At 42.0% G+C, this 16,048-nt stretch overlaps 1 protein-coding gene across 1 annotated transcript; it reads right to left on the reverse strand.

Annotated features, from left to right (window-relative positions):
- Window positions 1–1,946: 1,946 nt before the first annotated feature.
- On the reverse strand, window positions 1,947–14,961 carry LOC128741351 (signal transducing adapter molecule 2). Its single transcript, XM_053837122.1, has 6 exons — window positions 14,548–14,961; window positions 5,272–5,432; window positions 5,089–5,205; window positions 4,724–5,029; window positions 4,605–4,655; window positions 1,947–4,542 (listed from the first exon to the last, which is right to left on the reverse strand). Exons 1-6 carry the CDS (start codon window positions 14,588–14,590, stop codon window positions 3,013–3,015), a joined length of 2,208 nt encoding a protein of 735 aa, XP_053693097.1. The 5' UTR covers window positions 14,591–14,961; the 3' UTR covers window positions 1,947–3,012.
- Window positions 14,962–16,048: the final 1,087 nt, after the last annotated feature.

Below are 16,048 nucleotides of genomic sequence, written 5' to 3' on the forward strand. Positions count from 1 at the left end.
CTGAAACATTGTTCAATTGTTGGGCTGACATAAAAACAAGACCCTCGGCGACTGTGACTGATTTCAAATTTTTCAACCGACTTTCATACCTTTCTAACAGAGTATAAGAAAGGTAAAAGCTGTTCAACCTTGTGTCCTATTAATAAATAGCAGTAGTATAGTTGTACTATTAAAAAAAAGTTCTTTGTTATTATTTTGTTCATTTACATGGAAGAAACTATGACAATCCAAATTTAGGTCCATTTCAAAATCAAAAATAGGTCCAATTCAAGATCATGTTGGGTCCATTCAAGATCAAAAATAGGCTTTGGCTAAAAACGATATATTTAATAAAAGTTTCATCAATTATACATTTTTAAAGTACTGATAATGTAGAAAAAAAGGTGATACTTTCCAACAAATAGTAATATCACCACATATTATTTATAAATGACGAGTAAACTGAGCAGGAGTGCGAGTGGTGGTGTTAAAAAGCGCTAAATAGGTCCATTCAAGATCAATTACCCTATAGGTGTTTGAAGAGCTAGAACGCAACATATAATTAAATTAAATATAATAAGCTAGGCCATACCTATAAACAAGGCCGAATGGATCAGCCGTCTGCCCAAAACCACAATTTTGAGACCAAGCGGCAAGGAACCACACAGTAACGTACCTCCTAGCTTAGGTACTCAATTTTAAGGACAGACCATTACCGGGTAAGCGCACGTGGAGGTGCTTGGTAGGAGCTTGGAATGACTAGAGGCGCTATGTTGGACGCATCTTTGTTGCTTTCCCCATTTTATGCCGTTCGCGTTTGACTGTATCGTATGCTGCCCTGAAATGCACAAAAATATGATGAGTGGTCACGTTGTACTCCCGATATTTCTGGAGGATTTGATGGGTAGTGAAAATTTGATCCGTAGTAGTACGGACCCCCATAAAGCCCGCCCGCCTACGTTTACTCTTGTTATTGGGGATAGCCGACGTAACAAAATCTGGGTGCAGCGTACAGTAATCTAGCCGATCGCCCTTTTTGTAGATGGGACAAACCACATCTTGCATCCACTCCTCCAGTAGTTTTCCCTCCTTCCAAATCCTCGAAATTATCAAATGAAGTGCCGTTACTAGTGGTTCTTGGCCATTTTTGTAGAATTCTGCCGGGAGTCCGTTCTTTCCCGAGACACTATTATTTTTCAGCTGTACGATTTCTCATCGGATCTCTTCGAGAACGGGAGCCGGTACACTGTTATCGTTTATAGGCATTGCTATGTTAACACCCGTTCCGTCTCCTTCTGTTATATCGCGATGCTCATCGAAGAGCTGCTTCCACCTGACGACAATCTCCCGCTCGTTTGTAATCAGATTTCCCTCATGGTACTTTCCCTCATAACTCAATCCGCGCTCGTCGATATTTGGCCAAATTCCCCCTTTTACCAAGTTATTTTTTCTCTCCATCGCTTGTTGGCATTGCGCGTCGAACCAATTATCAAAAACAACACCGCGGTTGCGGAAGGTCGAAGCACCTAGCTCTACGGAGGAAAGCCGAGCTTCATCCAGCATATGTGCGCGTAGTTCTCGGCAACTCGGCAAGGTTGTCTAATTGCCATATGTTTAACCGAAGAGGGTGGCTTTGCCGGGGAAGAAAGGGCTTCTGATCGCCAGACCTCCACGTTCTTATTTCGTCGCCTTTACCAATGCTGAATGTTCCGAGTTGAATTTTCTTGATTTTTCGTAGTATTTTAGGGTTAAGGTATAGCTTGTCTTTTTGTCCGAGTTACCGAGTCTCGGGCTACCATCTTATGGTGCCGAAACCACACAGTACCTCCTTCTCTGTCGGTATACGACCTTAGTTTTCAGCGCAGCTGGTTACACCGTTCTGCGCTAAGGTAGACGTGTTCGTTCGGACATTGAAATTATTTCAAATTTTTGGCTAATTTTATTGGATAAACTTTATTTATAGTCGATAGCTTTGCGGCTTTTCTTCAATATATTACAATTTCCGATCCACAATGACCCCCTGTCGAGGTTAGTTTAACCGTCCGTTCGCTTCTCATCTACCATCAGAGCATATAAATACATATTTTTACTTGTAATTTCCAATAATAAGAATAATAATAATATGCTGGTTTTACTTTTTTGCTAGGTATGCAGTTACTGCTTTTTTTACACGTCGTTTATTCATGTGGAAATATATAAATTGCAAGCTATTATCTCGGCCGGTTCGCACAGTTTCCTCTATGTCGACTGCACAGGTTAAATTGATTTCCTCTTCGGTGCGCTCTCTCCCTTGAACTCTCTTGATCTGCATTTCTTCGCAGTAATGTTTAATCAACAATGTTTGAAAAGAATAATCAGTAAAAAATAAATAAAACAAAAAAAAAATAAAGAAAAATTCGCAAACCGAACTAGGTTACACACAATGTTACACGGCACAAACGGTTTGGCTCGAAGGTAAAGAGTTAACCTTTGCCTTGGCTTGAAAATATTGATAGTTTTCTAAGAAGAAAATAATCCTAATTTTAAACGGTCCTAATTAAACAATGGAGAGAGAATACTCAAAGCTCCCTATTAATGAAAGCAATAGGTTAAGTCTGACTGATTCGTTTAGATTCAACAATCAATTGGCTGAAAAGAAAAGTTGTGTTGCGTTCGAGCATGTAAAAGTGACACTGGAATTTCTTCGCTCATTCATCACAAGAGCTCTAAAAAATAAATAGTCAAATTGTTTCTAAACTATTCAAACAAACAAATCGAACGACTTTTGTAAAATCACGTCTTTGGTTTCGAAAAAAAACCCAAACGATGAAAAATAAAATAAAACTTTCAAAAGCCTACAAGCATTTCCGGCACAGTTGCTTAGCTACAGAGGGCCGATTTGAACAGACTTCCTTCTTTTGCTACTCGACCAGCGAAGATGGCGCGAAACGAACCGAAAGGATGCAATTCAAAATTTAGTGTAGGCTAAATATCAATCAATCAATCAATCAATAGAGATGGGAGGATTTAACAAGAGACGCCACAGAAAAAGGTTTACCGTTGCTGTTGGTAGATCGGAATGTTCTGCGGTGAATTGCTTGCCGCGGTGTTAATCGAAAGGGGTGTCGCCGAGGGCGGCATCATTCCTCCTGCCATGTGCATATGGTGGTGATGGTGATGAGCAGAACTGACGGGAGGAAAACCAGCGCCGGGGGCCATTCCCGGTGGCATTTGTATGTACGGGGGAAGTATAGGGTTTTGAAAGGGTGGAAGTGAGCCCAACGCAGCATTAGGATGCGGAAGGTGATGGTTATGTACAACACCGTTGGGAGGTGGAGCCGTTGCCGGTTGTTGCGGCTGCTGTTGGGTGGCCGGAACACCCGCGGCTGCGGGCTGCGGTATTTGCTGTTGAGGTTGCGTGAAATTCGAATAGCTGCCAGTGGAAACTTGCTGCTGAGGAGGCAATGGCGGTCGCGGCGTTTGCTGGTTGGGCACGGTAACTGCTGGTGGTAGCTGCTGCGTTAGTGGAGGGGCTGTACTAACGGATGGCGGTGGTGAAGTAGGGTTGGAAAAGTTTGGTGGTAAGGATGGTTGCATGTGACTCATATTGATCGATGTTGTTGGTGGTTGTTGCGACGGTTGTGGTGCACCAACCATCTGCGAAGGAATCGTTATGTTTGGCATGTGTTGAGGCTGCTGTTGTGGAACTGACTGCTGAGGAGGCATGGGTGGGTTCATTGTTAGATGAGATTGTTGACCTAAACCTTGCATTCCTACCATCGCTGCACTGGTCGGTATTTGATGTGGGGGTAAACTTGATGGTCCATTTTGTGACATTGTTGGTATGGATTGTTGTGGCGGGGGAAATTGTGGAATTGAACTGACACTCATTTGACCCATATCATGGCGCATTTGTTGCATTCCATACGGGGGCATTCCATTCATTCCGGATGAGAACATATTCTGGTTAAACATTCCCGGCATACTGTACATTCCGGGCATTGCCGATGGTCCTGGAAAACCTGGCATTCCGTATCCAGGAGGGCCCATGTTCATCATCATCGAACGGTCAGGCTCTCTCATTAGAGTGTGATACAAATTGATGGCTTCCACTAAATCACTGCTCAATTGTGTCAACTGGGCATGCTTCCTATCTACACGCTCAAGCTCAGTATCAATCAACGGTCCCATCTGATTGACTAGCTGTTCTAGTTGAAGCATTTCTTCAGTATCGGCCGATGGATCCTCCGGATCGGCCTCATGCAGCAAATGTAACAAACGATCTATTTTCTCTTCATTGATCTCCACCACCTGTTCCTTGGCTGGTGTGCTTTCCTCTTCTGTTTTCTGTTCATCCGAAAATTGCACATTCTTTTTACTCTTACTGCTTGACCCAGCAGCAGCGTTCTCAGGCTCGGCATTCAAATCCGATGTAACAAAATTCGATGGAAATAGGCCCTCTCCCCTTTGGTTTTGACCCTTCCACCAATTGGGATCACTATCATCCAACACCATAATGATTTCACCCGCCTGGAAGGTCAACTCGTTGTCTTCCGCAGCTTCAAAATCGTACAAAGCGCGAACCTAAAAAAACACCCTCATTTTAGAGAACTCAACAATACAATTAAGTAACTGAGCGTAACTACCTTTCGTAGCTCCGCCGCCGGAACCGTAGCCAACATCGGGTAGAGTGAGCTCTGGAAATAGAAGAAAACAAATCAGTTCGGAATAGTCCGCTAAGATTAGGCAACAAAAAGACACATACTCCTGAAGCGCCCACACCGGCACCGGTACCGCTGGTCATTTTCGGCGATTGATTGGTGCTACCGGTACCGCTTTTATTCTCTTTCAGCGACAATTCAATGGCCTTCGCTATATCCTCTTCCTCCTGTTGACTAGAGACTACATTTGGATCTTTGCTCAGTGGAACCTCCCGCTTGGGTGTAACCGAGGGATCGCTAAAATCGTGCCCTTCGGAGCGCAACTTTTGATACAGCGACGGAATAAGGTTCAGCTGTGGATCACTCTTGAATTCGGATTCCGCCCACTTTTTAAGACAAAGCTTGAGACGCTGAAAAGACGGACCGTATTGAAGTTCGCCAAATAACTGTTAGATTAGATGTTGCTTACCATATTAACTTTCGATTGACTTTTCGCCAGTAGTTTTTTGAATTCGGTTTCGAAAGTTCGTGAAGCTACTTCCAGGTGAAACTGTTTGCCGCAATTACTAACGCAAGCGTCCAAGAGCTAAATAACAATAAAAAAAACAATAAATAATACGTTTAATTTTAACGTACCTACAACTCAACTCACCGTAATGGCCTGCATGACGACGTGCGGATCGCTGTGGTTTAACCGTTTAACAATCACGGCCAAGCAGTCCTTGGAGTTTACCGCGCCATTGATCACTTTGTCGCACACGTCCATAATGAGACCCCATTTTTCCTGGGCGTTGTTTTCGCTTGTAGCTTTCTCTGTAAAATTAAAGAGATTATCAAATTAACTGGCTGGACGGTTCCTCAATCAAGTGAAGGGTTGCAGTACTCCATGAGCGGCTCACGACAGCGTCTGATCTGAAGCGGGTGGCTGAATTAAGAAATGTGTTGTCTCGGCACTACACCTAAGATGGCAGCTGTCACCTAAGATCACGCTATCGAAGGGCCCTAGTAAGGCAACCTACCTAAACCCACCTTACTGCGAATAATAAAGGAAATTCGACTCGGAACATTCGGCATGGACAAAGGCGAGGAAATAAGGGCATGGGATGGACGCTTGGTACTTGGAACTGCAGCTCGCCTAATTTCATGGGTGGCGATCAGTTGTTAGAATCTTGGCATCGTGGCACTGCAGAAGATCCGTCACAAAGGTGAGAGGGTGTCGAGGATCCGTGGCGGCAAAGCCCAATATTTCCAGAGCGGTGGAGCAACAAACGAGCTTGGAACGAGCTTCGTAGTAATGAGTACAGTGCAGGACACACCATCATAAACGTGCATTGTCCACACGAAGGTAAAGCCGACGACGAAAAGAAAGCGTTCTATGCACAGCTGAAAGTAACATACGAGAGCTGCTCGCCACGGGACAAGATTGTCATTGAGAGTATGAATGCTCAGATTGGCAGGGATGCGATATATTGATGCAGTGATCGAACTCCATAGCCTGCACATCGACGCGAACGATAACGACCAACGATGCATCAACTGCGCAGCTTCTCGAGGCCTGGAGATCAGAAACACTTTCTTCCCCCGCAAAGATATCCACAAAGCCACCTGGAGATCACTTGACCAACGAACATTGAACCAATCAACTCGGCCATACTCTCATCGATGGTCGGTTTTTCTCGAATATACGCTACCGTTCGGATATTGACTCGGATCATTATCTAGTAGCAGTACATGTGCGCTCAAAACTATCAACGGTACATAGCCCACGATAAAGCCGTCCTCCTCGGTTAAACATGCCAATGAGCGATGGAGAAAAAAGCTTGAGAAAACTATCTAACAACGAATTTCTTTATTCAATACGGGTTAGAACTAGATGAAATTGATGTGATCATTTGTTCCCATCTGACAGATCAAATTCATCCAGTTTCAGCACGGATTGTGTAAACAGATTCGCTTTAAGCCTTGCCACGAGGGAGAATTTCGCCAAATATCGACGAGTGTGGAATGCGTTGACCACGATCCTGAGGAAAAAAAAGCGCCAGAAGGTGGGCAGACATCCTGAAAAGCTATTCCGTGCTAATGATATGTGCAAGTTCTACGAAAAGCTGAGCCAGTTTAAAGGATCGTAAAGGACACTCACCGAGAAGGCAAACCTGTTCAACACGAGCGCTAGGTCGCCAGGTTCTTCGATATATGTCCATCAATGGCGATATAACAGAAGGAGACGGAATGGAGGTTAACCTGGGAGTGCCTATCAAATGATAACATCAAGCTGGCTTACGATCTCGAAGAGATCCAGTGAAAAAGCAGCTGGAAAGGACCGACTCCTGGTAAAACCCAGCAAAAATAGCAAAGAACTACTAGCAACGGCACTTCACTAGATAATTTCAAGAATTTGGAAGGAGGAGAAACTACCGAAGGCGTGGATGGAAGGTGTGGTTTGCCCCATCTGTAAAAAGGGCAACCAGCTCGATTGCTGTAATTACAGCCGGAATTCAAAGCCGCATATGATACCAGACCAGAAAGAGCCATGGAAAATCATGGACGAAAACAGCTTGCCCAGGAAGCTCATCAAACTGATTAAATCTACGATAGATGGTACACAGTGCTGTGTCCGGATTTCGGGTGGATCGTCAAGTCCATTTTCATTCGAATCACACAGTGGCAGAGGGCTTCGTCAAGGTGATGGTCTCTCATGCCTGCTGTTCAACATAGCGCACATCAACATGCGAGGCACGATCTTCAACAAATCTGACAAATCAACAAATTCAACAAACTTCTCTGGGGGTGGCGGAACAATACACCAGCCTAAAGCGTGAAGCAGAAAAGATTGGGTTAAAGGTAAATACGTCTAAAATGTACTTTAATATGATCGACGGCGATGAACTTGACAATTTGTCTACCTTGGCTCACTGGTAACGGCGGACAATGCTATCAGCCGCGAGTTTCGGAGGCGTATTATCAACGGAAGTTGTGCTACCTATAGGCTTCACAAGCAATTGCGGTCGAACGGGCTAACTGTACAATACGCTTATTAGACCGGTTGTTCTCTACGGGTATGAAACATGGGCAATGCTCCTGCGAGTGCTCGGAGTTTTCGAAACACAAATGCTTAGAACGATCTTCGACGGCGTACAAGAGAATGGAGTATGGAGGTGAAGAATAAACCATGAACTCGTAAACAAGATTTGATTTACCGAAATTAAAGATACATTACCCATTGTTGCAAAAAAAATTAGTGTACATTTGAAAACGGTCCGTAATCGGCTGTTCGGCGAAGCTTCCGTTTGATGTCCGAACAGGAGCGTTGTACGGCCATCTTGTCAACTTTGCGAATGCATTTCTTGATTCTACCACTGTTTGCAATTCTTGGCTCTCCAGTTATTTTTGTACAACACCAAGGAACTCAAAATCCCAAAGAAATCTTCGACAGATTTTTCGGGTCGTGGTTTTTGGATACAAATGGGATCGAATGGGTATTCAGGAACGATTGTGTGTTATTGGCGTAATGCGATGATGCTCTATCCGGCCAAAACACGTATAGTCCATCTGCATGATGTTTTTGTAGAAACGGGTTCAAACTTTCCTTTAAGCATTCGATCTTAATTGATAACCAAACCAGAGGGCTTGTTGCTGAAGGCACGAGAAAGAGAACGATGTCCTTCTGCGTCCATACTTTTGGCTGGTCTTTCACTACCTTGCTTGCGAATAGTTGTTGGGCATCTTAGGATATGGTAAACAGTCGAGGCCGTAACATATTCGCTTTTTAAATATTAACCCGAATACTTTTCGCCGAGATTTCTGTGGCAGTCCGTAGAAGTCTACAACGCGCTCTCGGCATGCCTCTTGTTTCGACGCCATTTTAAGTAAATCTAGCTAAGCATAAACAAAACAAAAGATATTGACAAAAAGAGGAGAGAGAGCTAACACATACATACTGTCATTTCTCTCTGAGCTCGTTTGTTGTTGAGTATAAGGGCCGCGAAAAAATATCCAAAAGTTTAGTTGCCACCAGTTACTGCAGACATTCGTGCCGTATTCGAACGAAAGGTGTTACGGACTATTTTTGGTGGAGTACAAACGGATAGCGGAGAGTGACGTAGGCTTATGAACCACAAGCTGCTGGCACTATTTGTAGGGCTTCCCATCGTAGACCTGACGAAAGTTAGAGGGCTAGAGGTGAGAGAGTTAGCCGTGGGCTGGCCACGTCGCAAAGATGCCGGGTGATTATGCAGTGCAATATGTTCTCTTCAAGAACCCTACTGGCGTCAATAGAGAGTTCCAACGTGCTAGATGGCTTAACCAGGTTCAAACCGACTTGCGTGTATCGAGGTGCTCTATGAATTGGCGACGTGTGGCTCAGGATCGGGTACAGTGGAGAGGAATTCTTGATACAGCAAAAGCTATCCCATCTCTCTGTTAGAAAAAAAACTGTCGATCATCTCGCACTCGTTTGCGTTCACATGTGAGAGGTTCGTTTGTCCCATTACTGGTAGAATCTCCAGTCTACCACAAATGGCATTGGGCATAGGTTAATCAACTCTTCCGCAGCCAGAGAACTACTCAGGTGTTGTATCTATTCTGTACGACGAAACGTCTGAAAGAATAACTGGAATCTTTCTAATGGAAGGTCTTCTGTCAGATCAATTTAAAACAACTTACCAGAACAGGGAGAGATACCGATATACTGAAGAAAGATTCCATCGTCGTAAAGAACATCAGCACTAGGATCGCGTTCTCGCGGTGGAGAAGATTAAAATTTCTTCAACACAACATGGCGGTGTGCACAGTAAGTAAGATGGAGTCAACGGCCGAAAAAAATGAAAGATTTGGACGAAAAAAGCAGTTAGAGCTTAAGCTTAAGTAAGCAGTTAGCTTACTTTTGAAAGTCCGAAGCGCAGACCATCAGGTAAGGATTGAGGAGAACTAAGCCCACATACGCACCTTATCCTTAAATAGGATCCTCAAATTTTGAAATTCGAAGATTTGCTATTTGCATACACTATTTGCTCATGGACTTCAAGGTGGCGGATAGTTTAGTTAAGTGACGGATTATGTTTGAACATAGTTTTCCAACAAAACTATTTAGGCTGATGTGCTACCCTTCATTGCTTACACAATTTGAAGCACGCACATGCACATGCTTTCAGGGATTGCCGACAACCACGATGTCGCCGATATTAACTGTAGAGCTGCGGAAAAGGCTAATACTTATTTTACATATTAGGAATCTGCTGGTAAACGCCGCGTACAAGATACTTTTTCAAACCCTATTACTCCGGCTATCACCGATAGCACAAGATTTCGTAGAAAATTATCAGATGGGAATCATGGGAGCTCGCGCCAATGCGTAGGCCAATGTTTTACTATTCTTATAATCTTACAGAATTGTCGGCAATACGTTTATTGACTTCAAAGCACCACAGGATGCAATCGATCATGATCAAATATATCAGATAATGCACGAACACGGTATTCCGGACAAACTGACGCGATTGATCAGAGCTACATTGGATCGAGGGAGGTGTTTCGTGCGCATCTCGGGAACACTCTTGAGCAGTGCCTAAAATTGTCAGTTGTTACTCGTAAAATTGAATAGTGTAGGATCCATATTTTGCCAGCTTGATGAATCCAAAGCCTTTTTGCATATTTTTGGTAGACTTCAAAGAAATTATTTGACGAATTGATAAAATTGGGGACACATATGGCGGAAGGGGAATTAAAAATGACCCTCTTTAAAGGCGCAACATCAGCGATAAACTATGATACAGTTTCTACAAATCATGACTGAGACAGAACGAAGTATAGAGGGGCGAAGCAGGCAATTATAGTCAATGGATAGCACTGGAAGTAGTTTGAAGTCACTAAAACTTAATACGAACGAGTATAGTATACTTTACACGTACGTGTTTATAGTTAACCCTCCGGGGACACAAATAGAATTTATCCTCACCACAAAACCACAGATTGAATCGTATTCCCGATGGGTGATGAAATGTCTAAACATGTACGTCATCTTTTGTTGTCTGATAGGCTCGATTGGCTACATTGCTTGACTGAAAAACTTTCAAATAATCCAAATAGTATTTCACATACGATGGGCGCCCTGGGCTCTTGTTATGTCAGTAACAAACAAGAAGCATCAGAATGTTTTATTATTTTTGGTTACCCCTGCACCTGCCAGAATCTATACCTATAAAGAAGGATTTCTGTCTGTCTGTCTGTCTGTCTGTCTGTCTGTCTGTCTGTCTGTCTGTTTTGTGTTCCTTATAGAATCAAAAACTACTGAACCAATCGGCGTGAAAATTTGCATGTAGAGGTTTTTAGGGCCAGGAAAGGTTTTAGTGATGGTTAGAGACCCCTCCCCCCACTAAGAGGGGGGGCTCCCATACAAATGAAACACAAATTTCTGCATAATTCGAGAACTAATTAAGCAAATAGAACCAAATTTGGCATGTGGGTGTTATCGGTGACAAGAATTTATTCTAGGGTAATTTGAGACCCCTCCCCTCTTTATAAGGGGAATTATAACTCCTCTCCCCTTTAAGAGGGGGGGTTTCCATACCAATTTCCTCATAACTCGAGAACTAATCAAGCAAATGGAACCAAATTTGGCATGTGAAAGTTTTCGAGGGCAAGAAAATTTTCTATGTTGAATTAGGACCCCTCCTCACTTTAAGAGGGGGGGCTCCTGTACAAATGAAATACCAATTTCCTCATAACTCGAGAACTAATCAAGCAAATGGAACCAAATTTGGCATGTGTGTGTTTTTGAAGACAAAATTTTTTTCTATGATGAATTGGGACCCCTCCCCACTTTAAGAGGGGGGGGGGCTCCTATACAAACGAAATACAAATTTCCTTATAACTCGAGAGCTAATCCAGCAAATGGAACCAAATTTGGCATGTAGGTGTTTTTGGAGGCAAGAATGTTTTCTATGATGAATAAGAACCTTTCCCCACTTTAGGAGGGGGGGCTCCTATACAAATGAAATACAAATTTCCTCATAACTCGAGAACTAATCAAGCAAATAGAACCAAATTTGGCATGTGGGTGTTTTCGGTGACAAGAATTTATTCTATGGTAAATTGAGACCCCTCCCTCTTTATAAGAGGAATTGTAACTCCTCTCTCCTTTAAGAGGGGGGGCTGCCATACAAATTTCCTCATAACTCGAGAACTAATCAAGCAAATGGAACCAACTTTGGCATGTGAAGGTTTTCGAGGGCAAGAAAATTTTCTACGGTGAATTAGGACCCCTCCCCACTCTAAGAGGGGGGGCTCCTGTACAAATGAAATACAAATTTCCTCCTAACTCGAGAACTAATCAAGCAAATAGAACAACATTTGGCATGTGGGTGTTTTTTTTGGTGACAAGAATTTATTCTATGGTGAATTGAGACCCCTCCCCTCTTTATAAGAGGAATTATAACTCCTCTCCCCTTTAAGAGGGGGGACTTCCATACAAATTTCCTCATAACTCGAGAACTAATCAAGCAAATGCAACCAAATTTGGCATGTGAAGGTTTTCGAGAGCAAGAAAATTTTCTATGGTGAATTAGGATCCCTCCCCACTTTAAGAGGAGGGGCTCCTGTACAAATGAAATACAAATTTCCTCATAACTCGAGAACTAATCAAGCGAATTGAACCAAATTTGGCATGTGTGTGTTTTTGGAGACAATTTTTTTTTCAATGATGAATTGGGACCCCTCCCCACTTTAGGAGGGGGGGTCCTGTACAAACGAGATACAAATTTCCTCATAACTCGAGAACTAATCCAGCAAATGGAACCAAATTTGGCATGTAGGTGTTTTTGGAGCCAAGAATTTTTTCTGTGATGAATTAGGACCTCTTCCCACATTAGGAGGGGGGGCTCCAATACAAATGAAATACAAATTTCCCCATAACTCGAGAACTAATCAAGCAAATGGAACCAACTTTGGCATGTGAAGGTTTTCGAGGGCAAGAAAATTTTCTACGGTGAATTAGGACCCCTCCCCACTCTAAGAGGGGGGGCTCCTGTACAAATGAAATACAAATTTCCTCCTAACTCGAGAACTAATCAAGCAAATAGAACAACATTTGGCATGTGGGTGTTTTTGGAGGCAACCATTTTTCCCATGATGAATTAGGACTTCTTACCTTTTTAGGAGGGGGGGGGCTCCCATTCAAACGAAATACAAATTTGCTCATAACTTTAGAACTAATCAAGTAAATGGAACCAAATTTGGCATGTGAGAGTTTTAGATGGCAGAATTTTTTTTCTGTGGTGTATTACGACCCCTTTCCCTTTTAAGAGGGTGGGCTTCCATACAAATGAAATACAAATTTCCTTATAATTTGAGTACTAATCAAGCAAATGGAACCAAATTTAGCATGTAGGAGATTTTTGAGTCTTGAATTTATTTTATGATAGTTAGAGACCTCTCACCCCTGTGGTAGGGGGATATGGACTCTCATACAAATAAAACAGAAATTTTGGCGAAACTCAAAAACTAATCCAACTCGAGAAATTCGAGACTCTTCCATAAAACATTAATCAATAACAAGACCACAAAAACTATCTATAGTAACACTAGATCATTCAGGACGAGCCGGTCGCGAGTGTTGCCGGTGACCCGCCGTCGGAAGCGCCGCCCACTGGGGGACTTGCAAAACTCGAGAAGTGATAAAGATCATCCGAGATTCATGATTTATGTACAACACAGGTTAATTTGTGGCAATACGAAGTTTGTCGGGTCAGCTAGTAAATAATAAATGCAACCTAGTTTGAATCAAGGATACCAACTTTGTTGCTAATGAAGTAATGATCCTCTCAAACTGTAAATGCAGCATTTTCTAAGCCTGGAAATAATGCATTTCCATAAAAAAAAACTTAGCGGTACCTCAATTTACTTCTAATTTTAAGGCTATTCAATCAATTGTGTTTGATATTTCAACCTTCCAACAATCGATTTATTATTTCAAATAGAGTGTGTTAATAACCAGATTGTCCTACTTGGTGCACGCAAGGAGAATCTAAACAGGTTTAACATTATATATGCACATGCCTCCATATATCAATACACACAGAAATCTTTTCGGTAGGAATGTGCTGAGACAAATAGAAACAATACAGACATTACACACCAGTACACACCAACGTTAGCATCCACCCATGGTTTGTTTCAAAAGAACAAATTTTGAATATTTTTACAGAAGAAAAAACGCTTTACATTCGTTCACAGCATTAAAATGACGTCTTACACTTGAGGTTGCCTGTTTTGTACTCGTTGATAACGTGACTCGAAAGACCTTTTTCAATTTCCTTTCTATCGGTGTTGATTTCATATTCAAATAATTACTTCTGCTTGTGTGTGCTACTATCTATATCGAAACTCCGCTCCAACAGTCAATCTATGGATGACTAATTCATTGAAGAAAAAAAAAAGAATCGTTTAGGTATATCAATTTGATGACGAAACGGTGCGTAATCATTATCGCATATCTATTTGAAAGAAATTGCCTGCTCAACTTGTTTGTGCCACTCAGACGCGACAACTTTCGCTCGACTATTTCTTTTCGCGTTGCACTTTCCTTTGCATTTCAAGCACCATCGACCAAAACCGATGGACGATGATTGGAATGGAACAACGAATAGATACAGCACCCATTTCTGGCTGTCGATTTCAATTTGTGGAATTTTCGATCGGTGTATGATTCAGACATTGCCTGAACACCGCCTCCCGTTCTGCTGGTGATCAAAACCGTAATATGCCCTCTTTGGTGCATTTCGATTTAAATTTATATGTAGTGCTTGTGACGACTACCGCAGACATGCTAACTTAATTAATAGGAACACAAAATTGACCCCACCAGAGATAACAAAAATCAAAACTTCTGTGACTTGTAAGGCTTCTTTCGACTTCAATGATGCTTAGTACTCACCTATATCAGTCGTCAATGAGGACGAATTTCCAAGGATTCCCATTACTGCGAGATTTACTTCCGGCTTTAACAAGAGAAATATCAGCAGTACAAAAGTGCTTCCAAGCACCGTTGGCTAAGTTTTCTGCTAATTTCTTATTTATACTGAATTTAAACGACTGAATCGTATACTCAGTCCCTAGCGCACTTCTTTCTGGAACAATAAGACCCCTTCCTGCGGACGTTCGACGACTTCGATTTCCGTTTTAGTCACCAACAATTTTTGACACTTTTAGAAACAGGAATTCCTTTCACAAACCACTAACCGTTATTTATTGAATTCGGTCAATTTTGATACGGGTAGATAAACTGTTCAACGAGAAAAATTGAAAAATGTTTTTGTCCACAAATTAGCACTCTGATGATGCAGTATTATTCTTCTGTTGCTTTTTTCTTTTGCTCCTGCCATGAAAAATCGACAACGACGATGACAGAACAGAACAGGGAGGATAATCGAATCAGAAACTGCTCGATTTTATAGACGTCATGGTCGCATCAGGGTTGTTACAAGTACACTCAGTACACTACTATAAGGCGCCTTTTTGTGTGGACAATTGGTCGCACTACTCATAAATCTTCCCGAAAAAAAAAAAACAGTCATCCACATCCCGAAGTGCCAAGTAATGATTTTTCATCGCATCGCTTGTCCAATCTTCTTCAACTACGAAATAATTGAACAGGTAATTTCGAGAGTCGACCGAGTGTATGACCTCGGAGTACCGTGGACCCCCGTTCGTTTGACCGTTTTTAATCTGAACACTTTTTAATTTGAACCCCGTTGGTTTGCACGACGTGCAAATTAAAAAAGGTTCAAATGTCATCATCAACTTGACAGCATTTGTCTACATTCTGATAACCAAAATAAGCAGTAACTAGCCAAAGAAATTTGTCGATCATTAGTCAAAAACCAAAACAACCATTTCGGTGTCCATTCCAAGAATCCATTCTATTTATATGAAACCTTTTATTTAAATTTTGTGCCTGTGAAAAAACTCGAATCTGAGAACAGCCGAAAATATTATTGCATATTGATATCTACTCAAATCAGGAGAATATAATAAAAAGTAACTATAGAAAGATTTATTCGATTATTAAATAAAATTCATCAGTCAAATGTCAAATCACCTGAAGCATATTGCTTGCAAGATAAAATTAAACTTCTCGGCGCCGTTTCCATTCATATTCAATTAGTTTACTTTTAATGTTATTTAAGCGGGTTACTTCCAACACATCCCGTTTTTTTTCCATAAAGTTTATGAGATACTCTACACATTCCATTGCCTTATTGTGTTTATCACGATCCGCGTCGAGCCTTTGAATTTGAAAAGAAGCATCATCGGAAGTTGAGTCGTCCTGGTCAATTTCACTTGAAGAAGTACACAGGTCCACACTGTCTGTGTGACGATTGAGGACGTAATCTACGATTTCCTGATCACTGTAGATATCGCAATCTCCGATGAGT

Source organism: Sabethes cyaneus, chromosome 3 (genome assembly GCF_943734655.1).
Source record: "Sabethes cyaneus chromosome 3, idSabCyanKW18_F2, whole genome shotgun sequence".
NCBI classification, from domain to species: Eukaryota; Metazoa; Arthropoda; class Insecta; order Diptera; family Culicidae; genus Sabethes; species Sabethes cyaneus.